The following is a 27,124-nucleotide window of genomic DNA, read 5'->3' as shown; positions in this document are numbered from 1 at the left end:
TGTTGCCGCAGGAAAAAAATAGAAAAAGAAAAAGGGAGACAGAAAAATGGCGGACCTCAGGAAAATCTGCCCGGAGTCTTTGCCCTGCCGTGTCAACTATTCGCGGAAAACGTCGCTACATGGAAAGCTTTTCATCCTCCTGTGTATACTTGCAGTGGACTCCGGAGGGGCTACGACCCACTGGGTTGTCACAGAGGACGGAAAAATTCAGCAGCAAGTATGACAGCTCATTGACCTGCTAACGCTTACGTTTGGCGGCTAGCTTATGAAGCTAACTATTTTTCATAGCACCGACTGTAACGTAACTGTAGTACTTATAATAATTTAACTCGGTGCGACTCATTTGTCATCTTGAGCAACTGTGGATTTAGAGAGAAAGTTCCGTGGATATTAAAATCCCGCTTGTTTGACCAAGTGGTTTAGCTTTATCAGACTAGTTCCTTTATCTTTTGGTTAACCGGGTCAAGATAAACACTTATATTTTTATGACAGTGTGTATGCCTCCATTGGAAGGCGCTTGCAGATATGCCAGAACGTCAGTGGTGTTTGGTGCCGACTATAGACATATTTATGTTTATGTGTATTAGGAGCGTCTGACAAGACGAGTGTGCGTGTGTGAAATTAACAATCGGGCGCACTAGTTAAATCAATGACTCCACACTATCTGAATGTTGTCATATCAGAGATTAATCGACTGCCCAAGTCTTTTTCGGCCTAAGTAAGCGAAGCTAAGCACGTCGGTCACGATCGCGCTGTTTGCTTTTCAGGTGGACTCCCCTTTAAATCTGAAACACCCGCACGATGTTGTAATCTTCATGAGGCAAGAAACCCGCGTTAACTACCTCAAGAAGCTGGAGGTGGGTTTACCCATTTATTCTTTCATTCATGCTGGTCATTCGCTGTAGTTTGTGTCACTACATTATTAAATTAAATTCAGTCGTTTAATTTAAGATCCAATTCCAGTTTGTCATGCCTCACTGCTGCCTTCTTTTCTGATTGTTGAGCAGAAGCAGCTAGTGGCACAGAAGATTCATATTGAGGAGAATGAGGACCGAGATACGGGTTTGGAGCAGAGGCATTACAAGGAGGATGCAGACTGTGTAATGGCTAAGGTACCCCTGGGAGACCTGGATCTGTATGATGGCACTTATGTCTCATTGGAAAGCAAAGACATCAGGTCTGTGCCATTATTTTGCTTTTAAATATGCATTTATGGTTTCTGCTCCTAAATAACTTCACGGCCTCTGTGTGATTATGATGAAATTGTCATCTTTTCTTCTCCTCTTTTCTTTCTAGACCTGAAGACTACATTGATTCCAGGTCTGCTCTACCCCCAGATCTAGAGAAGCCAGACTGTGGAAAAGTGTTTGAACTACCTTATAGTATCCATGCTTTCCAGCACCTCAGGGTGAGTAGACGCCAGGCTCATCATCTGTTGTGAGGATATAGGGCCGCTTGATGACAAGTATTATCTGCATGGCTTTTTTATTTCCCAACAAATATTTTGAAATGTTATCCTGAACCTAACCTCTGGAACTGAATTGCAGAGTTGCATGGAATTACATGGCAGTTCTTGTTTAATTAGGCTTTAAGCCAATTTTACACTTAATTACTAGAAATGGACCAACTGACCAGCCAGGGACTGGAATCTGCTGTTTTCCGACATGCTCATCCCAGATCAGCCAGTCTGTCTCATGTGGGTCTGATTATGAGCCGGTCTGTTACACAGATGGGTAACGTGAGCAAGTAGTCATGCCCACACTTGGAGCCTTGTGCTAACATGTCTTTAACTAGAATTTATTTACTGTGAGTGAAGACGCAGAGTTTGCTAAAATAAACAACAGACCTTATTAGACACTTAAAACACCCTCGCCCAGGTGTACTTAAACATTTTAAAGAAGCTAACAAAGGCAAAGAGGCTAAAGTTAAAGCCATCGAGAGCTCAGAGCCAGCCAGCCACAAGGCAGCAGCCTCAGTATGAGCAAAAGATCATAGGAGCCATGAGGGAAACTATGCTGATGAGTAAAAAGGTTCAAGGTCCTGGTGATTTTCTAAGCACAGTAGAAAACAATGTAACTAAATGGCATTAGATTTGTTATATATTTATTGCAGCTGCTTTTGTTTGGGTAGGTCAAGCTTGCCAGGTATAAGTGGATGTATAGCAGCTCATTTAAGTTAATCATTTATGCCTCTTTACAATAACTGAGCAACTTTCATTCGTGTCATTGAGAGAAGATCCTGTAACTTGGTCTGGGGGAAATTGTAAAGTTTAATCATGTCTTTTATGATAATAACATTTTTCTGAAGAATAATTGATTTTTGCTCGTATATGCTGCCACTTTTAGTTCTTAGAAAGAAAATCTAAATCAGCAACAATCGTTTTTGGCGGGCCACGCTTAGAATAAAATTGGTATTGGCCAAGAAAATTGCATCAAGTGCATTTCTGTTAATTACCACTGTGCCATCTAATACAGTTCAATATAACATAACATACCTACAGTTTTGGATTTTGTTAATATGAAAACGGTGATTATTTATTTTTATGTTATAGGAGGTGCTGATGCCACTGTTGTTTGTTTGTTTTAAACCAACCCTTTGTTGCAGTTTATCTACAAACTTACTTGTATGATGTTTGAATTTAAATTTCTCCTTGAATCCAATGTCAAGACGTTTATCATTAATTAGGTACACACCGATCCAGGTTTTTCTAGTTCCAATACTATTCCCATACATTGGAAAAGAGGATTTGTACTGATACCAGTGTTAAATTAATAAGCTGTATTCCACACTGCAAAGAGTAGACTAGGAGTCCTTTTTTATGCGTAAGGAGACGGTAGTAAATGAACAAGAAACAACAGGACCAATTTAAATGACATGGAAAACATGTATTTATATTCCATCTGTCTATTTTCTTAACTACTTTTTCAATTCATTGTCGTGGAGTGGATGTAGGTTGTCCCATTTGTGAGAGAGCAAAAGACAGGGTACAGCTTGGCCAGTCTGTTACAGGGAGACTGATAATCATTCACATCACGTTAATCACCACTGTCCCTGTCCTGTACCCGAATATGAAAACTTCACAAAGAAAGGCCTCATCCGGCTGGCGGATTCGGGCCCTCTTGCTGTAATGTGAAGGTCATAACCACTGCACTGTGTCAAGCTTGTATTTATGTTATTCACTTTATTTGTTTTTACAAGTCTCATTTTAGGTAATTGTGAGAGTCTTTACTGCAGACTGCTGTCAAATGGGGTCACAATAGTAGGGCTGGGCGATATGGCCTAAAATCCATATCACGGTATAATTTGAAGCATGTGCAGTAACGATATATATCGCGATATATTATTTTCTTCTGTATCATGTATTTTACACACTATAAGGCACACATAAAATCCTTTAATTTTCTCAAAAATCGACAGTGTGCCTTATGTATGAATTCTGGTTGTGCTTACTCACCTCGAATCAATTTTATGTGGTACACGGCGCGCAGAAATCTGTTCAAAAATGTTTTAGTACGACTTTGGTAGACTATGAAGGCGCACTGCTTGATGGATTGCCGGAGCATTACGGCTGCCGTAGTCAGGAGCCCTGCGGAGTAATCTGGGTCCAAAACTCCCTCTGCTTCAGGTCCCAAAGTCAAACAAACACTGCAGCATCACTGAGAGTTAAAAACTGTCTAAATTATTTTATCTTTAATAAAATGATCAGTGTTGATATAGCATGTTCTGACTGAGAGACTTCTCAAAAAATTAAAACGTACAGCTCTGCTATCACTTCCAACATAAATGAAGACAGAAAACTAAACAGCAGTGACGTTTTGTAGGGTTACTGAAGTCGGACTAGCTGGTATATAATGATGTGCTATGTGATTGCTAGCAAAAGTTAGCATAACATTAGCACAGTGAAGCTAAAGGACGAACGCTAACCTTTTTCCACTCGATAAAAGTTAACGTGAGGGTTTCTGGTGGTTAGAGACAAATGCAATTGCATGGCAGGATGCTGTAAACGGACCAAACTTCACTCAGGAGAACAACTGAGATAATCCATCCATAATATGAGGTTAGTCATTAATATACTGCAACAACGTGGGAAGAGCAGCTGCGAGAGAATTCAGCATTAATGAATCAATGGTACGGAAGTGGAGGAAACCCGATCGGTACCACGCATATGCGAAAGGTGTCTACTTCCGGCCGTTACGGATCAGAGTATCTGTTAAGATGTTAACAATAACAATTATCTCTTAAAATGGTTGCAATAATGAAACATTTCAATATAATGTAGACAAAAATGAAAAATAAAAAGATGGTTACGGATCAGTACTCCCCGATCCTTACTGCACATGTGCAAAGTCTACCCGGTCTGTACTGCGCATGTGCAGATTTTTATTTTTCTTCTTCTGTTTCATTTAATGGCAGTTTACTCCCCAGTGTACGAGGATACTGCCACCTGCTGACCAAGCGAATGAACTGTATTGTAAACTGAAGTACCGCCATTACAAATGCATGTTTAATTTGATTTAGTGATAGTCAAGTGTGTTTATGCTTCTCTTTGTAGAGAGGATTGTTGGAATAGTCATGATGATGTCAATTGTCAGTAAACACTTAATCTGGCTGATGAATCTTCACGTGACACATTCTACGCCATTCTTCTTATTTTACGGCACTGTTGTTCAAACGGGGGACGCTCTCTGTTGAGGAGAAAAGCATGAATTTGTTTGTAAACGGATTATCCATTGTTTAAATGTCTCGGGCAGTTGAAAAGGAGGCAGAGCTGTTGAGAAATGCTAGGAGCTAACTGGGCGCTAACCGTGTCACTCAAATACATTAACTGGGGGGCCGAGCAAGATGGCGGCGTGAAGAGGAGTATTTTTTTCGAGCTCTCAGCACTAGAATGTTATAAAGCAGTTTTATAGCACCTATTTGACGTCTTTCTAGCTTCCAAGACTTTTTTTGAAGATCAGCGCAATAAAACCTGTTAAATCTGAATCCAAATTTAATAACAACAACATGTCGAAATCTGTTCAGAAAAGGCTGAGTAACTCGGGCAAACCACATGCAACTAGCATGCTAGCTAGCGACCATAGCTACATGAAAGAAATGGATTGTCAGCAGATGGTTGAAGAAGAATTTCCACCACTACCAGTTACGCCTTCCAAGCCTCCAGTGGCTAAAAAAACCAACATTGTCTACCAGTCACTCTGATGGCGACTCCCTGAAAGCTGATGCAGTCAACACTTTGATCAATCTGATCAACACCAGAAGTGACGCCATTGAAGAAATGGTAGGGACAGTTCGTACGGAATGAAAGGACACAAGTGATAAGATTATGGTCATTGAGAAAAACGAGTGGCTTACACAGAAATGTGACGAATGCATCTCTGAAGTTGAACGCTACAACCGCCGTTGGAACCTGAGACTGTATTGGGTACCGGAGTTGGAGAAAGAAGATGTGTGCGCAAAAGTGATTGAGATATGCCAAACGGTTCTGCCAGCAGAAAAGGAAAAGCTTCCAGAGGTCTTAGACATCGCTCATCGAGTGGGGAAACCAAAACAAAATGACCCAAGACCCAGAGGGATCATCATCCAGTTCATCTCAAGGAGAATTCGTGATGCTGTGTGGAAAGCTGCCAAGAACAATACTTTCCTTCAATATAATCATCTGCGGTTCACTGAAGACCTGACGAGAGAGGACAAAGAAAACAGACTGAAGCTGTGGCCCATTATAAAGAAAGCATGTGAAGAAGGGAAATCTGCTTACTTTGTTGGAGGTCGAGGCTTCATAAATGGTGCTGAAATTCACACATAAACTCTTCAATATTCCCTGACCCTCAGTTCTTCTGCAGGTCATTACATATGTCAAGTCATAAAATATAATGATTTAGTTTTAATTGTAACTAACATATATGGGTTTAACACGAAGCTAGAAAATGATCATTTATTTTTGACGATTGGGGGGAAAAAAAAAAAAATCTAGCTGGTTAAATAAATTTCCAAATGCAAAATTATTACTAGGTGGAGACTTTAACTGTATTATGGATGCTGAATTAGATAAATTTCTTCCAGGACATTCGAACAGAATTAATACTACATTGAAAGCTGTTATGGTACGCCTAAAACACACAGACATTTGGAGATTCAAATAGCCTCAGTCCAAAATGTTTACTTGGTGCAACAATTCTAACTCGAGACATTCAAGGATAGACTGTTGGTTAGTTTCAGAGAATTTTGACATCAATAGCATAGATGTAGGTGCATGGCCTTCTCCAGAAACAGATCGTAAAGCCATATATATTAAAATAAATTTAACTTCCCTAATGCCCTTCCCTCTGTTTAACTTCCCTTCTAATTCTTCTGTTATTAAATTTACATATTTGAAACTCAACAGCTCATTATTACAGAAAGACGATGTGAAAAAGGATCTTAAAGATCTGATCTCAAACTTTTGGTCTATAGCTCAAGAAAATTTAGGGAATTATTAAAATTTGTAATTGGCAAATATTTAAGGAAGGTTGGCAGCCTTAATGTGAAATCCAAAAGGTTAGAGGAAGAAAATATAATCTCTCAAATTACAGTTATCTAATAAACAAATTGACACTTTAACTGAAGAGGATAAACTGAACCTTGCTAAATTACAAGATAAATTAGATTGTTTATACTCAGCCAAAGCAAAAGGAGCCTTTATCAGATCAAGATCTAAATGGCTTGAAGAAGGTGAGCGTAATTTCCATTATTTCTTCAGTTTAGAAAAGAAACACTCAAGCATAAATAATATTAGCAAATTAATGATAAATGGGATTATAACAGAGGATTACAGATTAATCTCTAAACATTGTAGTCATTTCTATAATGAACTTTATAGCTCTACATTTTCTCAGGAAGCTGTAGATCACCTCTTAGAATCGCTGAATGTTAAATCTATCAGCCAAGAAGATTCTATATTATGTGATCAACCCATTTCATTAGAAGAAGTCAAAAATGCAATTGGGCTATTTAAAAAATAATAAATCTCCAGGTACGGATGGTCTTACTGCAGAATTATATAAAACTTTTTCTGAAGAGTTGTCTCCCTTTCTTCTTGAGGTATTTGCAGAAAGCATAGGAAACCAACAACTTCCCACTATGATGAATCAAGGTTTGACCACGTTGATTCCGAAGCCTAATAAGGACCTATTAATGATTGATAATTGGAGACCAATTAGCTTACTAAATAATGATTATAAAGTATTTGCTCTAATTGTAGTTAACAGACTTAAGATGGTTCTTGACTCTGTTATTGATGAAACACAATCTGGCTTTATGCCCAAAAGACGTATAACTAACAATATTAGATTGGTTTCAGATATTCTTGATTATTCTGACCTCATAAATTGCAATGGTTTCATATTATTTTTAGACTTCCACAAGGCCTTCGATACGGTGGCGCATGAATTTTTATTTCAAGCTCTAGATAAGTATGGTTTTGGTACTTACTTCTCTACAGCGATTAAAACATTATACCATAACAGTAACAGCAGTATTAAATTAACAAACAGCACTTCACCCAGATTTAACATACAAAGAGGGATAAGACAAGGCTGTCCCATTTCTCCATACCTGTTTTTGTTAATTGCCCAACTATTGTCTAACCATATAAAATCAAGCAATGTAAAAGGTATATTGCTAATTGGCAAAGATTTACTCATAACACAGTTAGCGGATGACACTACATTATTCCTAAAAGATGAATATCAAATCTCTCTTGCTATTGAAACAATCTCCATATTTTCCAAAGCTTCTGGATTGTACTTGAATATTCCTAAATGTGAACTTATGGCGATAAAAGAATGTTCGAAAACAGCTTTATGTAACATTCCAATAAAACAATAAGTTCGTTATTTAGGTATCATAATAACCAAAAACCAGGAAAATAGAATCACTCTAAATTTCTATCCTATTCTAGAGAAACTCAAACACAGATTTAATCAGTGGCTCTTAAGAGATTTGTCGTTAAAAGGCAGAGTATTAATAACTAAAGCAGAAGGTATCTCTCGTCTTACATACGCTGCATTGGCATTGCACCTTGATAATAAACTCATAAAAGAGGTTGATACGTTACTTTTCAACTTTATCTGGAAAAATAGGACACACTACATTAAAAAAAACAGTTCTTATGAACTCATATGTCAATGGAGGACTTAATGTGTTAGATTTTAACACTTTAAATAACACATTCAAAATAAATTGGTTAAAGAATCTAATTACTAATCCTACTTCCATTTGGAATACTATACCTGTGTTCATGTTTTCTAAGTTAGGTGGCACTGAATTTTTCCTTAGCTGTAATTTTGATATTGATAAAATACCTATAAAAATCTCTGCTTTTCATTGTCAAGCTTTTTAGCATGGACTCTTATTTACTAGCATAACTTTAGTCCACACAGTTATTATCTGGAATAACAAGGATGTTTTATTTAAAAGAAAATCTCTCTTCTTAGATAGTTGGTTTAGGAATAACATTGTTTTAGTCAACCAATTATTTGATTCAAATGGTATGCTTTTCTCCTGTGAAGAATTTTGTTTACATTTCAATTTAGCTATAAATCGTCATGATTATACAAAAGTATTTGGCTCAATACCATCAGGGGTTTGTATGCTGTTTAAGAATCAACCTAATATCACTTCATTCCACAGGCTGTTGGCACGTCCTATACAAACTTTTGTTGGCAAGATTTGCTTTTCTAAGCAATCTAAAAACAACAATAAATCTATCAGATCTTTATTTCACAGTAGCATAACCACGGTACCATATGTAATTTTTTTTCTGGAACCGGTTGTCAGATGGTATTATGTGGAACGAAGTTTGGAGACTCCCTAATCAGTTTTTAATTACCAACAAAATTAAAGATATTTCTTATAAATTAATACACAGAATTTATCCTTCTAAAGATTATCTTCAAAGAAAATTCAATTTAGACATTGATACAAGCTGTAGCTTTTGTAAAACTTCCAAGGAATCTACTATACATCTCTTTTGGTTTTGTAACCTTGTGCAAGATTTCTGGCAGAGTTTATGTGTTTTTATCTCAGAAAATGTATTTAAAGGATTTGTACTGTTTTGGAAATGTGTTTTATTTGGTCTACACAAAAAACAAAGACAATTCAACTTTGATAACAGATATATGATTAACTTGTTAATTTTAATGGCTAAATTTCATATTCACAAGTCCAAATGTTTAGGAAGACATCCCTCTTTTTATGTATTCTCCTTTGAACTTATACAGTATCTTAATTCAATTAAGAACTCCACTAACCCAAAAGCTATAAAAACTATTGGTGTTTGTGAAAAAATCAAGATCTTTCAATCACTTTATTCTTTGGCTTGATCAGTTACTTTCCCCCTAGCATATTTATATTGTAGGTTCTGAAATTGTTCTTTTGTTTGTCTATGGTATGCAATTTTTTGTAAGTACAACACCATTAATATGGTACTGTTTAATTCTATTTTGTATTGCACTGAGGTTTAAATAAAGGTTTGAATGAAAAAAAAAATACATTAACTATCGCAATGTTGGCAAATAGGGTAAGTGACGTAAGATTTGCGCATGCGTGGTACGGATCGGGTTTCCGGTACGGATCGGGTAGTGACACCCCATATTCCAAAAGTGCTTCGTCTCTTTGCTATTACTGTCGCCCGGCATCATTTGCAGATGATATTGTTTGCAGCAGCTGCAATGCTTTCGACCAAAACCGGCGCCGCTTGATGACACCATCAACATGCGCTATCGCCGTAGAGCGGTATAGTCAAAATCTCTACTGTTGGCCAAATTTATATAGTTTGTACCGTATACCATTTATACCGCCCACCCCTACGCAATATTTTCTACTTCATCTGCTCTGATGATTGGTGTACGTAGGACTGGGCGATATGACCCAAAATTCATATCTCGATATTCTTTAGCTGGATGGCGATATACGATATATATCTCGATATATATTTTTTTAAAGCCATAAAGTAAGAACAAAAAGAGAGTTCTTAGTCAAAGCTGTGTCCCAAATCTCACATGGGCACTTTTATTAACATACCGTGTAGAAAAAATTGCTGGACATTATGGGCAATGCTGGGCATCCTCTGCACATGGCCATAAACAACCAGAGGAGTCTGTTCAGTGACAGGTTGCTTCTCCCAAAGACAACAACGAACAGACTTAAAAACTCCCATCAAACTGTTTAACTCCTCTCTGGAGGGGAAACAGGAGGACATTTATCCCTTTCGTATATTTTATTTATATATGTCTCTGTATGTGTGTGTGTGTGTGTGTGTGTGTGTATATATATATATATTAGGGGTGCAACGATATTCGTATCGATATTGAACCGTTCGATACAGTGCTTTCGGTTCGGTACGCATATGTATCGAACAATACAACATTTGTAATTTATTTTATCAATTTTCCTTCTGACGATGCTGTCTGTGTTGAGCGCTCAGTGAATCTGTGTTCGACTACTCCGCCTAGGCTGCACTGTCGAGCGCAGATCCACTGAGCGCTCAACACAGACAGCATAGTCAGAAGGAAGAGCGCAGGGCAAGCTAGCGAGACAGAAGTTACTTGCAACATTCAGATCTGGCGTTTGGAATTATTTTGGTTTTCATGTGACGTATGACCCTGAAGGTAAGCGAGTCATGGACTAAAGTAAAACAGTATGTTGGATGTGCCATGCAATGCTCAATTACATTGGTGTGAACTAGTGTGTTAGCGCAGTTAGCTCGTTAACGTGTTTGCCGTCTAGCCCCATGCACGGAGCGATCGGCGGTAGCTCGTTAACGGAGATTTGCCGTGTTGTGGCGTTAAGGTCATTTCAACGAGATTAACCTGAAAGCACTAGTGGGAACACAACGAATATGACTGCACATTTACGCCGACATCATCCTAGTGCAAAGACAAGTGGAAGCAGACAAAAAAAAAAGCAAGCATGCTACTAACTTTAGCCGAGTCATTTAGACAGCTGTTAGCACATGATTCTCCTTATGCTGCTGAGAATATAGCCCAGAAGAAGCGGATAGTATAGCTTTTATTTTGGAAAGAGCCATTTCTCTGTAATAAACTCTCTTTTCCAAAGATGAGTGATTCCTCAATCAGATACAGGGCTTGCAATATCGCTAGCCCGACGTCCCGGAGCTAGCGATTTTTTCAGTCGGGCTACCAAAATCTATCTCTTCCCTGCCCGTCGGGCTATTGTTCAGTGAAGGAGAGAGGCGAGGCCGAGTAACGTTGCGTAGACAGAAGTGGACGAAAGAGAGGCAAACTTGCGGCTCCGCAAGTAAAATTATAGCGTAACATAGACTATATCGATATAAACGATATTGTCACATCTAGGGCTGCACGATTAATCGTTAGAAAATCGCGATCTCAATTCATACTTATGTGCGATCTCATTTCCAAATGACAACGATTTTAAAAAAAAAGAGAGAGAGAGAAAAGACAACGACGATTGTACCGCATTTTGATCCGGGACGTAATCTGCATGAAAACAAGCGCTCACTCTTCCTGCTCAACAAATGACGAGGGCGGAGCCTTATACCACGTGATACAGAAGCTGGCTGCTAAAATTGGCAGGGAAAAAACAACGGAGAGCACGTCAGGGATGACGAGAAAGTGACAGGAGAAAATCCGTCCCGGTCAACCACCCAAACATCAATAACGGGAACCTTATACAGCGCTTCCCTATACCCGTCAAACTCCCGCAGGCACAAAGAAATTACGGAGGCTATCACTTATCACCTGACCAAAGATATGGCTCCCGTCAACACTGTGCAAAACGAGGGATTTAGGAAAATGATCAACACCCTAGACAAACGCGACACAGTGCCGTCCTGCAACTATTTTTCTATTGTTGCACTAACTGCTCTATACACGCAGTGTCGAGCAATGGTGGAGACGGAATTTCAAGCAGTACATTTTGCGGCAACGACAAAATGTAAGACATTTGTTGTTTTTATGTTTATTTATGGTTTTTATGTTCAGTCTCAACTGTTACGAAGTGGATGTGCAGTTAATAAGCGCAATAAATATTTATACTGGAAAAGAAAATCGTGAGAGAATCGTGATCTCAATTCTAAGCAAAAAAATCGTGATTCTCATTTTATGCAAAATCGTGCAGCCCTAGTCACATCTCATATCTCGTATAAAAATATATCGATATTTTAAAAAAAAATCGATATATCGCCCAGTCCTAGGTGTACACCACCAAGGAGACTTCAGCCTTTTTGCTTGTTTGATCACCTGCTAAAATATGATCTAATTGTCTTCCCCTTCTCTCTCCTCTAGGGTGTACAGGAGAGGGCAAACCTGACCTCCCCGCTTCTTTCTAAGGAGGATCCTATTTTTAGTTCATTGTCTCCTAAGCTGGGTCGGAGTGCTGATGAGGTGGGTCATCGCATCCATGAAGGCTTACTGAGGGTAAGGGTCTCTGTGAAACATTTACTCAGTATACTTAAAAACAAAAAAAGTGACTGTTTTTGTTTTTTCCTTTGGAGTTGGTGTAGGAGTATGATATAAGTACTGGCAAATGGTCCAAATATCATTTTTGCATGTCTGCTTATCTAAATTTGTTCTGTTCAGATGATTGGTTTATGACACCCAAATATTGAAGCAATAGTCATTCTGAGTGCAAGGCCAGACACGTTCTGAAGCACAGATTATCAGTGAGTCTTATTAAGGTTACTGAGCTCTGCTGTCCAACGCAACAATATGAAGGAGGAGGAAAAGCTAAAATACTGTAGAACCTTAAAAGTTGGCAGTTTGTGTATTTCATAAGGCATAAAAAGACACATAACTTTAGGATTGTGTGTTTCAGAATTCGTCGTCCTGGGTGCTGTACAACATGGCGTCATTTTATTGGCGTATGAAGAATGAGCCTCAGAAGGCCGTGGACTGTGTTGTGCGCGCTCTGCATTTCTCCCCAAGGTACTGTGAGGCTCGTCAGACGAGTTTTGCGGTAATATTTAGTTTATTGCGTGCGAGTGGTCACAGGTGTATCTGTGTGTTTGTTGTTCCTGTAGGCAGCACAAGGATATAGCCCTGGTTAACATGGCCAACATCCTACATCGTGCCCATTTTTCAGCAGATGCTGCTATCCTCGCCCACGCTGCCCTCGACCTTACCTCAGACCTCTTCACCAGTCACTACACTTTAGGCAACATTTATGCTGTAAGTTAAAGGGAAACCTTCAAGCCACAGTGAATGCTCGAGTCTTTAAATCTTGTTTTATCACAGCATTTCCTGAATTTCACTGTAGTTAGGTTTCAGAGAGAATCAAAATCCAGCTATCAAAATCCTGTTTTCTTACGGACTAGTATTTTAGAAAATTTCTGACTATCAGTGGATTTACAAGCAAGGCCTGTAAAACAGTTTTCATATGTACCAGTATTTTACAAAACGTATTTTTATATAACACTTCTCTTTATGTCCACCAGGCTTTCTATCAGTGTACTAGTCTGTACATATTTTTAGTCTGTTTATCGTTCTGTTGTGCTCGCAAAGCGTCGCTACATGAAACAGGTAAGTCTGACCTCTGCTGTATCTGTCGTGCTTTATGTGTCCTCTTCTGTTGCTGTCTGACTAGATGCTTGGGGAATACAACCACTCGGTGCTGTGTTACGAGCAGGCACTGCAGGCCCAGCCAGGCTATGAACAGGCCCTAAGGAGGAAGCATGCTGTGTTGTGTCAGCAAAAACTGGAGCAACGCCTGGAAGCCCAGCACAGGTACACAAGCATTTTAACACACTCTCTAAGTGATTTTGGTTGTGTTTTTGTTTTTACTGTACATTTCTGTTACTGATAATGGCAAAGAAAAGCCTTGCAATGAAAATATATTGTCATTTGCTGTATGTCGAGGTTGTTCAGTGATTACAAGAAATACGCATAGACCTACCTGTAGGGAAGTCAAAATATGTGATTAAAATAAGTGCAGAGCTGGCAGCCAATGGACTATTTTTACACTTATCCATGTCTACCAACTGTCCTGTTTTTCCCCTCTTTGTTTTCCATATTTGTAGGTCCCTACAGCGGACACTGAATGAGCTGAAGGAGTACCAAAAGCAGCATGATCACTACCTTCGCCAGCAGGAGGCGCTGGACAAACACAAGCTGCTGCAGGAAGAACAAATCCTGCGCAACATTATCCATGAAACCCAGATGGCCAAAGAAGCCCAACTTGGTGAGATGCCACATGCAGGAATTAAACGAGAACAGAACAGGAAAGAGAACGTTTAGAATAGTCATGAGATTATTGCAAAGTATTGTAATCACACAGTTCAGTTAATGAGTTTTGCAGCAAATTACGTTCTACTTTGGAGAAAGCTAATTGCTTTACCAGGTCAAAAGATAATATGAGGAGCCTGTGCTGGCTGTGGTTTAGCTTGTTACATACTAAATTAATGTGCATTTTTATAATTGTGAAAAAGAAGCGACTTGTTCAGCCAGTTGTTTTACTGCAAACTGATGTGTATCAGTTCTGAGGAGGGCAAAGTTTATTACTTGGTTTCACATAGCAGAAGTGGTAAAGCTGTCAAGGTGCAGTAGAGATGATTGTAAAGTTGTGAAACTCATAAATGAACTCAAGCATGAATAAGCAAATTCACAATATGAGCAACTCCGCAAGATGTCAAGTCACATTAATCTAGGTTTACACATGGTCCCTTTAAAAAAAAAAACAAAAGTAGGGTTTAGTTGGGGTTAGGTGCAAAAACAGGTTTGGCTGTAACGTAGACTATGAGAAAACAAATTAAACAAAACTTTATCTCGATCACAATTTTGGCTCCACACAATCATTTGAATGCGATCGAACGATATTAAAAGTGTGTTCTCTGTCAGTACAACACCAAGAAAAAGTAAATTAAGCACTTGCTAAATTGTCTTGATGCATTCTCCATCATCCAGGTAAGTAAATCTCCAAAGGTTGATTCTGTTCATCTGGACGTAGCGTTTTCAGTGGGAGAAACGTTTCGTTACTCATCCAAGTGGCTACTTCAGGAGGCCATTTACGTGAAAAGGGAAAGACCATCTCTGAATCGAGGAGGGGGCCTAAGGGTACATCTTTCACCATCCTACAATGCTGTGATTGCAGCCATTCCCCAACTCTCTGTGAAGGGTACTCATGGCCATTGATCAGTGGTCTTTGATAAATGGTCATGAGAATTTGCATAATCATGATGAAGGAACTGACCTCCCAGCCCATTGTTCCTTCAGTGGGCTGGTTTCAGCTATTATTCAAAGGTACTGTTTATAAGATTGGGAAAACCTGCAGTCAGCTGAGACTGAAGAAGTCACTTGGATGAGTGACAAAATGTTTCTCCCACTGAAAACGCTACGTCCAAATGAACAGAATCAACCTTTGGACACTTGCTAAATCAGTGTCTTACCATTTACCTGCATGTGCCACAGCTGTTTACTGCAGCTGACGGCTTGAAGTTTCCTGGATTATTCAGGAGAAGATTAAACAACATTAAAATATAGATTTAAAGCACCATGAAAATGTCTGACACTGCAGAAGCTGAAGAGCTTGTGCCTTAAAGCTGATCATCATCCCACTGCTCGGAAATACTTTGGAATTGGTGCCAGTCTGAACAAACGATTTGCCAAGAGAGCACTAGAGTTGTCTGTGAACCACAAAGCAACATAGTCATTTGCTGTATGTTGAGTTATCCGGCCACCTGCAGTATAATTAATGCATGTAGACCAAAAAAAATTGTGCAATTGTGAATCTTCCAAAATCAACTCCGATGTCAATAAAAGCGAGCCTTGCAGCGCATCAGCGTATCCAACCAGATCATAAAGACATTTGGTCAAAAAGTATATTTCCAATAAACACGGTGATTAATAAAGGCAGACAGTTGTCTTTCTACAGTGACAAAACCTGTGTTCTATGTAGAATGTCACAGAGGAATCTCACAGCTGTCGAGTATTTTACTCGAGTTTTACTAGAGTTATTTTACGTGTTATTCACACCCACCATGCAGGTACAATGAATGGAGTGAAAGATTTTGCTAGGTTAGGTGTTAGGTCAGGTGAATAAAAGCCAGATATTCTAATTAACAGGAATATAACGCAATGTATAAAGTGAAAGCAGTGCCATGTCTGTTTAATTTTTATGTTTATTTTTCTTCAAAGAGATGCGCTTAATTCTGGCAAATTAGAAAGACCGGTTTTATTTTAGTCTGTACATTAGCAAGAGTGTCACACAATACGAATATGAAAATAGGATTTTGTTTACATGACAGCAAAAAAGATTTGTCGCTAAAATCTATGAATAATCATGACAAATAATTGTGATCTCAATTTTTAACAGCATTTTGGTCATAGTCATCCAGCCCTAAAACAGTCCTTAGGCTCCTCTGAACAGTGACTTTCAAATAAATAGTTTTCTGATAAGTTCATTTTCTAAATTGCTAGTTACGAGTCAGTTATTGACATTGTTGGCTTCAACACACTAAAATGCTTAGCTTTAGGTTCTAAGATGGGACTACGCTAACTCACTTCCCAGTGGCTCAGTCCCTCTTTTATAGTCTCCGAGTGTTTAGAATAGCATCTGAGACTTTTCCATCATGTGTGTTTCAGGGAACCATCAGATGTGTCGGCTGGGTCAGCAGCAGCACAGCCTCTACTGCCCGTTTGACCTGCCTGTGCGCTACCACCGGGGTGATCTGTTTGAACATGTTCAGTATGTCCAAGTGAGTCTTTGGAAAAACTGTTTATAAGAAAATGTAGACATCAAAATGATAAACGCTGACCGCCTTCTTGGCAGATGCGCACACTATTGAAAGTATGTTTAACAAGTTCATCACGAGAGGTTATTCTAGTCTAAAAGCAATGGCATAATCTCTTCTTTTCTGAATGACTTTAGGGATATCACTTTTTTGCTATGAAAAATCAGTTCTAGTGTACAAAAATTGTTCTATTCAGTTGTAGTTGGTGTCCTTGCCAAAGTGACTGTTAGATGTGACAAAGAGAGAAGATGGTCTGTTAATATGTTAAGAACTGGTGGATCAGTCAGTCTGCCTTTTTTTAAAGGTTTTTTTTTTCGCTTTCAAGTTAAGGCACAAAAACCATCAAACAGTAATGAAACTGGCTCTCAGGTTCTCATTTCCCCTGAAAGGAAAGACTAAGAATTACCTCTGCTGTACAGGAGACGTTCTCAGTCACAGAAATTAACGGCACACTGTAATAGCTGCACATGACTACATCCCCCGATGATAAATTTACTTCAGTCACTCCGTAGAGAGCTCTTGCGTACGGGTAGATGTGAACACTCTAACACTGGCAAATGCATGTAAAACTCAAAACATAATTTGCATTTAAAACATTTTTTCACTTACTACATAAAATATGTCACAGTTTGAATGTCATCAGTATTTTTCTACAGTGTAGAGAATATCAAAACCAATGAACAATCCACAAATGAGTATGTGTGTTCAAACAGAAGGACAGTGTTTCTTAGCCCAGGGTTTTTGTTTGTGTTTTTATAGACAAACAATTTAAATGCAACGACACTGCTGTGTTCTTTCTACAAGAATAAAACAAACATTTATTTATTGAGTCATTATTTATGAAGAACCTTGTTTTGCTTTGTGTTTCTGTCTTTGTTCGTAGTTTGGAGAAGAGGTGTCAGTGGCATCCAGTGTGGCACTTGTGTCAGAGCGCAACTCAAACCAGACGGAAGCCAGCCTCCAGCTCCACCCCACTGTGTCTGGGGGCCAGGATCCCGCTACCGCCCTCTGGGGCAGCCATCAGGATTACACAAAGGCAGGCTAAACCAATTACATGTTTTTTGTTTTTGTTTTTTGTTTTCTTTTAATTTTCTTGTTTTTCACAGGTGAAATCTGTGACTATAAGTAAAAACAAAATAAATAAATAAAACTAAATAAAACTCTTGCAGTGCTTAAACAAACTTTAAACAAATTGCTCGAAATGAACTTAAACTCACCATAGTACTTACAGCACTGTGTGGGAACTGGTGGTTTACATTTGGCAGACAAATTTAAATACTGAAGAGAAAATATTAGACTTGTAAAATAGTCACGTATAGCCTGGATAAACTGGATAACTAGAGCATGATCATGTTTTGAATAATTAGAGTTACAGGAAGTGTGTTTGTGCTGTAGGACTTGCAGAGGATGTTGTGGCCTCAGAGGTCTGACTGTGCCCATGAGTATCCAAGTGTCCCCCCAGCTCACCTGCTGCCAACCTACTACCTTTCACCTGAATCACAGGGCATCAGGTCAGTACAGATTCCTGGATGGACACATTTCTAGTGGTAGCAGCATAGATGTATTAGTTTCACATTTCTCAGACGGATCCACAGGAATGCAAAAGAAACACGTGTTCAAAGAGCTTTGCAAAAAAAAGAATAATGAGTGAAATATGTCTGCTTATGTTTATTCAGCCCAGTGGCAACTCTTCTTTATGGGACCAGCAGTCTTTCTGGGACAGTAGGTCTGCCAGACTGTGGTCCTGTCCCCCAACCATACCCAGCCCTTCTGCCTGCCTCACTAGAGTGGCCCCTGGAAGAAAAGGAGCTGCCAGATCCTTTTGCCTCTGAGGTATCTGTCTGTCTATTTGTACACGTGCGGGACATTTGCATATGAAAACAACCACTACAGTCCTCTTGTGTGTGTGTGTGTGTGTGTGTGTGTGTGTGTGTGTGTGTGTGTGTGTGTGTGTGTGTGTGTGTGTATTTTTTTTTTTTTTGTGGCAAAGACTATCCATATACACATATTTCTGTCTGTGTATATAGATACTGCAGTTACGTAGTGGAGGATTGATGCTGGACCAAATTGGCCATAGAATTGCTCAAGCCATGAAACAAGTAAGGGAGCTCCTCACACCCACACAGGTTCTGATCGTTACTATGTATCTTATCATCTGGTGTATAAGCCTAAATCTGTATAGAGTGCTACAGAATATGTTTATTTTTCTTTAAATATAGTTTAGATGAACCCTTTTCTGACTCAGTGTTCCTGCAGTCCAACTTAAGTTGTTGAGTTCACAAGAAGTTTCCATTATATCTGATTATGAATAACTCTAGTCACTCCAAATAGCTCCCAGCTCAAATTGTTTGAAGCCACCTTAAGCTAACCTAAGTTTGTTTTGTATGTATAGGCCACTATACCCCGCTGGCAGGTCCACAATGAGGCAGCTCTATTTTGGCGAGCCAAAGGCAATGGTAGCCGTGCCCTGCAGTGCCTGCGCCAAGCCTTGAGCTCAACTTCGCCTTCCCATCGCCACCTCCCTCTCGCCAATGCTGCAAACCTGCTGCTACACCACGGCCTAAGCACCCACGCACAAACACTGCTGGAGTATGCATTGGCACTTAATGCGTCAGAGGTAAATAACCTGCTGGGTTATGCTATTTCAGTATGCTGTACAAGTAGTTTGTTTAGGTGTGCTTTATATTTTGTTTCGTGTTGGAGAAACGTATTTGCTAACACAAAAGGTATTCATCACATCGCCTTGCGTCAAAGGAAACAAAAACACGCCTGTTATCGTCTTTGCAGCACGCTGCGTTGTACTAGACTGAAAATCCCAAATCAGCAGTAGTGGTTTTGTTTTTTTGTTTTTTATTGACTGTGCTGAATGCGACTTAACCAACAAACTTCTGATGAACTGCATTTTTGATGGCTTCACAGAGCACCACTTTTCAATTACTGGGATCAGTAGTGTCATTGTGCCATGTCTGAGCACTCATCAAGGTGGTTCCAGGAACAAATGTCCCAACCACTGGACAACACATTTCAACATGGCAGAGGAACCTAGGAAAATTTAAAACCTGGGTGTTTGCCTAAAAATGCGCAGCATCTAGATGTTAGACTCATTTTACATTCTGGGCCACATATAGCACGCTTTGATGTTAAGTGGGCCGGACCAGCAAAACTCGCCTTTCTGATAGTCTAAAGAAGTTTAATCACACATTTAATCCTTAAAATATTTTAATATATAAGAAGAAAATGCAGTTTCAAAAATATATCTCGAGTTTTATATATGATAAATAAATGCTGCTTTAAATTTCTTAAATTGCAAGAAATCAGTATGAAAAAACAGAAGAAGCTCAGTTAGGTCATTGCGCAGACTTATTTAATTAAAAACTGAGGTTTTTTGTTAATTGATGGGTTTTATAATAAAGAATACAAAAATCTTGCATTTTTAGCACATGGTGAAAAAACAAATTTTGTGTAATTTAATGGTTTATCTATTAGTTGTTTTAGTGTAGTATGAATGGTTACAGTGGAGGTGTTTATTAGAAGGAAAAGCTGTAAAAATGTGAAAATACAGTTAAGTCAGATATTTTGTGCCCTTATTCATATTTTCCAAAACTGCCATTGGGCCAGAATGGAGTCTTTGTCTTTGGCAGAGCTGATTTTGGCCCTTGGGCGTTATGTTTTGACACACCCAATCAAGAAAATGCCATAGAGAAACCACAGACTAAATTTGATAGGGAAAATTTCCAATATCATTCTAAATCAAGCTTTGCGGGTAAAAGCTGGTTTATGCGTGTAGAGAATTCTCATGTTATAATAATTCAGGAACCACAGGTCAATTGTGTTATATGTAAGCTGGAAACTGCAGAAGTGCTGTTTTACATGCATGATTTAAAAAATAAAAATAAGAAAAGCAGATCCTCCACAGATGACAGGAACAATGTTCATTATCATGCACATCATCCACCATCTAATTTCACCCGTCTTGTCTTGTTTTTGTTTTCTTTCCTCCCTCAGCCTCACACCCTGCTCAGCCTGGTGAGCGTACACTTGGCCCAGGGCAATGTGACAGGTGCCCTGGCCCTGTTCCGCCACATCCTGGTCACGGCCCTTTCCTCCTCTTCCTTCACGTCCTTTTCTGGCTGTGAGCAGTGCCGCAACAGTCTACCTCTGCTGCGTTGTCTTCAGTTCTACCCTTCCCTTTACAATCTATCAAACCGACAGTCCTGCTCAAGTGAGTAACTTGGGGGTGGGGAAAAAATACCTAGTTTTGTTGTTTATTTGTGGGTGGGGTTTTTTTTTTTTTTGTTGGTTTTTTTTTTTTAGTATAATTTTCTGTTTTGCTATTTAGTTACGGAGTGTGTCTAAAATGATGGATTACAGTACAGATTCAGATGATCAGCAGTGACCTAGTTGAAAGTTTTGCATGACAAAATTCAAGTGGGAGTATTTTAAAGAAATCTTTGCATACTAAAAACAAGATAAATATTTATTCGAAACTAATAGTTGCAAAATGATAATGTTCTTAAGTTGCTGAAACCCTGAAATATCTGAAGTTTTGTAAAATGAAGAACTGTTGGGTAATCTCTTTTAAAAGCAGAGCTTTATTGGGCGACCAGAGAAACTCATTCTCTGCCCACTGGCTGTGTTTTTGTTTTGTTTGTTTTTTTTTGTTTTTTTCCTGTGTTGGTTCACAGCACGCTGAAATGCTATAACAGCCACTTGAGCAGAATCTGTCACATCTAATTTAAGGGTTTTAGTTTTATTCGGTTGAATACAGGATTAAACATTCCCAGTAATGTTTAATGCGGGAATGTTTGAATTAATCAGCAAATGTAATAGCATTTATTAAGAGTTGGTGAGTCTAAATGCATTTATTAGAGCTTTACAAATATTTATTTTTCTATCTCTATGAGCTGAAGTGAAATTTAGCCTCGGACTCATCTGCTTTGGGCCTTACACTCACAAACCACCTCGTGTTGCTCTGCCTGAAGCTGCAAGAGTTGCTGTGAAAAACTGCTTGTATGTTGGGTTTCTTTCCTGTATTCATATCAGTGGGAGTGGAGAGAACAGTGCTTTGAAGTGAAGAAATTTTTCCACTCAATAATTTAAGCTGCAGAAAATAGCTGATGCCAAATTTAGAAGGGACTATATTTTGCGCTCTAAAGTTGAAGGTTGCGTCCATAAAGCGCACACCAAATGTCTGAGGTTGCTTGAGCCCTTACAAAGCACATATCTACCATTTAGATTTTTCAATAAAAATCAAATGTACTAAAAAAAATAGACTTATAGTAAAAGTTTGGTGATGACTGCTGTCCTTGTGTTTTAGATCTTGTCAGGGGAAGAACTACAGTGAGCTAGAAAATAGTGGTGCAGAAACAGCTGAGGTCTCAAACTGGTGTCCCTGATAGATAAGATCCATCGGTTCTTCTGGCTCCCTGTTCTGGCTGTTGTCCATGCAAGGCCAGCACAATGTGTACATGTATGCACTTAAGCACCCAATGAAAAAATAACATTTGAATTATGTGAAAGATTTGAGGTAAAAGTCATAGCCAAACATTATATCAGTCAGTTTACAGTAGTTACCGAACGGCTGCCAAAGACCTACTAGTACAAGAAAGAGAACCATATAACGTGGGGGAAAACATGTAGGCTTCTTCAGGGGACAGTGAGACAGTACATGGAGTCGATACGTAGATTTTGAACTGACTGATTTTTTTTTTTTTTTTTTTTTTTTTTTTTTTTTTAAAAACCCAAAAACAAACACAGTAGCTGTGTTTTCACCGTTTGAAGTAAGTACAACAGGAAATTGTTTCCAGTGAGCTGCAGTGTAAAATCTGTAAGGCTGTGAGCTAAGGTTGAACAATTATCACATGATATTCTGGATAAATGTTAAAAGAATAGCAAAAAATAACCAAAATTATTTCATAGTTCTCCACCTAAGTGGGGGAAAATACTTTTTAAAAAGTCGTATTAGCTAAAATTACTAAAGTATAATGTCTAAATTGATAAAAAAAAAGTTGCAAATATGCAAAACCCTTACATAATAATCCATTCATCATTGTTTAATTAGTCTTTTTTTGTTTTTGTGCATTTGTGTCCATTTTTGTCAAACATTTTGTAGTTTCATTTTAATTGCATGCTTTTTGTGGTAATTTATAGTTGATCCGGAGGGCACTGCCTGCATGGCTGAGGAGGACCTCGGCCTGCAACTGGAAGACTGGGAGGGCAGTGAAGAGAAGCAGGACGCACCGGCCATTTCTGCCATGGAAGACACTCTGCTCTTTGAGAGTAAGAATTTGATATGTGGCGTCTTCACTGGCACAATGAAGCAGTCAAGATATTATGTCTGTGGCACTTCAGCAAGGATGTATTTGGTCTAAATAATTCAGAACTTGAGATTCCGTCTTGTGCAGTTTGGCATGTGGCAAAAATGTGTAGTGTAAGTGTCACAGACAAGCGAGATTTAACAGCAGTGGAATACTTTACTACATTTTACTGGCTTTCAGGTTCCCATGGTCTACTTTGGGGTGTCCTATCGTTTTTTCTTGTTTGTTTGTTTTGGGGTTTACGTGCTCTTTCTTTCCTGTTGAGCTAATGTTTCGTAATCCTATTCATTCCTTTCTCCGCACCATGCAGAGGTCATCGTGGACAGTAACGGCTCAGATGAGGCAGCCGGACAGCAGCAGGCTTCTCCTTCTGCATCGACAGCGGCAAAAATGAGCGCTTCTTTTGGAGATGGAGGAGAAAAGGAGGAGGAGGACTGGCAGCTGAAGGAGGATCTGATGGGAGCCTTTGAGGGTGCACTGGATGTTGGTGGGAAGCGAGGTGACCTGCGAGGTATCCGGGTGCTAAAGAACGACCGCGTCATGGGTGCTCGTCCTGGTAGTGGGCCCTGTTTTGGAAACTGTGAGGATGATGAGGGAGCAGAGTGGGTAAGTGTGGAAGTTCACTGGTTTTTAAATGGCAGAACTGAGTTTGAGTAATCCTTGCCAACATCTGTCAGATATTTGTGAGTACCTTAATTGAGTATTACTACTACTTCAGATCACTTTCCAAGTAAAGCGGGTCAGAAAGGCTAAAGTGGATGGGTCAGAAAGTGTTTCCACCTCTGATGACAGCCAGAATGGGGACTCACTCCCTGGGGGTCACTCTGTTTTGGAGATCAGCGGTCCAACTATCCCATCGCCCGGTCCTTCAGGTAACACATAAACCTTTAGTATAACTGACAACATCACGCACAGAGAAAAAGCCTCTCAGAGAGGTGTCACTGTATTTTTCTTTTTCTTTATTCTTTGGACAGGCCGTTGGAGAGACTACACAAGTCTTGGCTGGCCAGGGCCAGAGGAGTGCCAGCGGATACGGAGGGTGGACCTCACCACTGTAGCTAGCACTTGGTTGGCTGTTTCTGCCAAAAACATTGAGTAAGGCTCTCACTGTCCTGAATATGTTTTAATCCTGTATTTATGAAGTTCTAAACAGATTCAAAGAGGATTTGTTTTATTGCCATATCGCTGTGAAAGCAGGTGGCAATTTCATTTTTAACAGAACTTAGAAATGCATTTATGAGAAATAGACAGCTGGATAATTTATTTTTATTTTCTCTCCACTCCCTCCCGTCAGCATCACAGAGCACATAGACTTTGCCACTCCACTCCAGGAGCCAGCTGTTGAACCTTTATGCAACGCCAACCTTGCTGCTAGTATGCACACCCTCGACCACCTGGCAGGGGTAGCCAATCGTGCCGCCATCCATTACACTGGGGAGAGCCAACTGCGTGAGGTATGCTGAGGCAGAAGCCGGAGATAACAAGAGCCAACATATAAAATAAATGCAAACAGCACAAGACTGGAAAAAAGTTCCATGCTAAGGTTTCCTTTACAGAAGGATTTTTCTAAGAGCAAATAAGATGAACTTAATCACATCAAAACTAATGTCACTACATTCTAGTCTTCTCATCCAAATTGTTGACAAGCTTGTATATCACTCTTTTTAAACTTAAAAGTTTCAAATTACCCTTAAGTGGGGGAAAACGCACAACATTTAAAACCAATCTCAGAACCTTCTTAAGAAATAAAAACACAATTTTGTTGTGTTTAACTTGATTGACAGGATTTTTTTTAAACCCATCTTTCTTACAGTAGCTCATAGTGTGATTTATGTCTCTTCTTTTCCAAACCCAAAGGTCCTGCAGAACCTCGGCAAAGATAAGTTTTCCCCACAGTCCTTTGAGCAGGTGGGCACCCGCATCGCTAAAGTCCTGGAGAAGGTAAGGGCTCTCTGATGGTCCAAGGCAATTTAAAAAGAAGTTTTTGCTTTAGAATAATAGATTTTTCCACCTATTATGACTTGAATGTACAGCAAGTCATGTTCATATATCAGGAGAATACTGTTTTACTGTGATTACCATTAGACTAGTATTTTAATAAAGGAAAGATGTCTAAAAATATATTCAGCTGTATAAACATCTGATCACTGGTCGTCTCCTTGGCGCTACAGCATGTTATTCAGAATATCCTTCGCTTTAAGTCAAAACTGAATCTAGCAAATATAAACACCCCACTGTGAAAGTCAGTACTGTGGTTTATTCACTTCTGGTGGTTTGTTTGTCCAGTCAGGCTTTATGATTAAACTCTCCAAAGTTTTTCTCTGAATGTTATTGTACTTCTTTTGATAGCTGTACCATGCAACTCCAGTGCGACTAACACGGTTCATTGAGTTTTTCTCTTCTCTAATCCCTAAAACGGCAGAATCAGACTTCCTGGGTTTTATCCAGCATGGCTGCACTATACTGGAGAGTGAAAGGTCAAGGCAAGAGAGCCATCGACTGTCTACGACAAGCACTCAACTACGCTCCCCATCATATGAAGGCAAGTTAGGCAAAAGTTGTTCCCAACAGTGGTTTTCTTGTGAAAATGAAAAATAAATCTCTTTATATGTTTTTTTTTTTTTTTTTTTTTTTTTCCTCGTGACTTTTAAACCAGGATGTGCCACTTATCAGCCTGGCCAACATCTTCCAGAACGCCCGGCTATGGGAGGATGCGCTTACAGTGGCTCGCATGGCAGTAGAAATTGCTCCGCACTTCGTCGTGAACCACTTTACCCTTGCCAATGTCTATATAGCAATGGTAACAGCCACAGTCACACTTTTTTCTAATAATCCATCAATATTTACTGAGAGCTGCTCACCAGCATCATAGGTGCATCATACCACATCAAGTGTCTTTGTTTTCCTCGTCACCAGGAGGAGTTTGAGAAAGCCATGCGCTGGTACGAGTCTACTTTGAAGCTGCAGCCAGAGTTCGCTCCTGCCAAAGATCGACTGAGAACCATTCAGTGTTACCTGCTCACCAAGAGGGAACGTCGTCAGCCCTAAACCACTCAGCCGGTTTAATCTCAGTAGTACCCACTGGCCATGCACACATCAGATAAACACTCACACACATACATGCAGACAGAATACACATCAGAAGATTGCAACAAACTTGCACAAAGTAAAAGTGTAAGAAAAATGAACTAAGTCAAACATGAGGTGTCGAGCTTTATATTCGGCTGAATCTTGAGTCCTTGTTTGTTTTTGTTTTTTGGGTTTTTTTTGTGGGGGTGGGGATTGTTTTTATTTAATTTTTTTTTTTTTTAAAAAAGGTCTAACCAATACCAAGAATTAAGTTTGAACTGTCATACAGTAAAACTGTAGATAATCTTGGCCCACTACTTGCAGGATTTTTGTTATGTCTCAAAATCAAAAGGCTCAGACTCATTTTTGCAAATCAATTTTTGCGTGATTTGCAATAAAAGTTGGACAAAACTAATGACCACAGAACCCACCTAATTCTCTTACATAATTTTATTTAAATTGAAGAAAAGCTTAAACTGTCTTTCTTGAAGACATTTTACTGCTGTTTAATATGAGGAAGTGGGATCTATAACAAAAACAAAAAAAAGTATATTGCTCTATTACGCTGAAGGATAATGAGATACTACCACCTGAAAATGGTACATTTTAATCTAAAGTAATTGGGGATGATACAGTATTTGCTTTTGCTGACACGGTATGGAATGTGCTTTTCAACTCGAGTTTAAATGAGGTTGACTCGATTAATATATTCCCTCACTATTTCTGCTTCTTAAAATGGATGGGGACATTCAGTTCTTTTGCACTTTTTTTTTCTTATAGCATTCCTATTTATATGGGACCTAAACGATTAGATTTTTGCGCCAAGCTACAAAAGACAGAAAATAAACTATGCTATTACATTTGCTTCTTAACTTATGGAAATCATCTGGCAGAAAAATGATATCTCATTGCCCATCTATAAAAAGAAAAAATAATGATTAAAAAAAACTGGAATCTGTATTAAATGTACAGTATTAAAGGCAGTGTGTGGATTTCA

The 27,124-nt window shown here is 39.1% G+C and overlaps 1 protein-coding gene across 1 annotated transcript; it reads left to right on the top strand.

Moving 5' to 3' along the window:
• On the top strand, nt 1-27,124 carry ttc17 (tetratricopeptide repeat domain 17). Its single transcript, XM_040045430.1, has 25 exons — nt 1-217; nt 768-857; nt 1,008-1,177; nt 1,297-1,408; nt 12,303-12,434; nt 12,832-12,941; nt 13,037-13,184; nt 13,600-13,739; nt 14,033-14,193; nt 16,593-16,705; nt 17,625-17,777; nt 18,137-18,252; nt 18,418-18,574; nt 18,769-18,840; nt 19,134-19,358; nt 20,747-20,963; nt 22,892-23,020; nt 23,369-23,664; nt 23,777-23,930; nt 24,033-24,153; nt 24,353-24,512; nt 24,916-24,999; nt 25,481-25,600; nt 25,715-25,858; nt 25,975-27,124. Exons 1-25 carry the CDS (start codon nt 47-49, stop codon nt 26,104-26,106), a joined length of 3,627 nt encoding a protein of 1,208 aa, XP_039901364.1. The 5' UTR covers nt 1-46; the 3' UTR covers nt 26,107-27,124.

This window comes from Simochromis diagramma, unplaced genomic scaffold, assembly GCF_900408965.1.
Source record: "Simochromis diagramma unplaced genomic scaffold, fSimDia1.1 OVJJ01000079.1, whole genome shotgun sequence".
In the NCBI taxonomy this organism is placed as follows: domain Eukaryota; kingdom Metazoa; phylum Chordata; class Actinopteri; order Cichliformes; family Cichlidae; genus Simochromis; species Simochromis diagramma.
This window is presented reverse-complemented; position numbering and strand designations above follow the sequence as displayed.

What these genes read in the sequence shown, in the direction of transcription:
- ttc17 (XM_040045430.1), top strand. Translation starts at nt 47, where the DNA reads ATGGCGGACCTCAGGAAAATCTGCCCGGAGTCTTTGCCCTGCCGTGTC. An exon ending in TTGGAAAGCAAAGACATCAG is followed by an intron (nt 1,178 to 1,296) that starts GTCTGTGCCATT and finishes TTTTCTTTCTAG; the next exon opens with ACCTGAAGACTACATTGATT. An exon ending in AAACCGACAGTCCTGCTCAA is followed by an intron (nt 20,964 to 22,891) that starts GTGAGTAACTTG and finishes GGTAATTTATAG; the next exon opens with TTGATCCGGAGGGCACTGCC.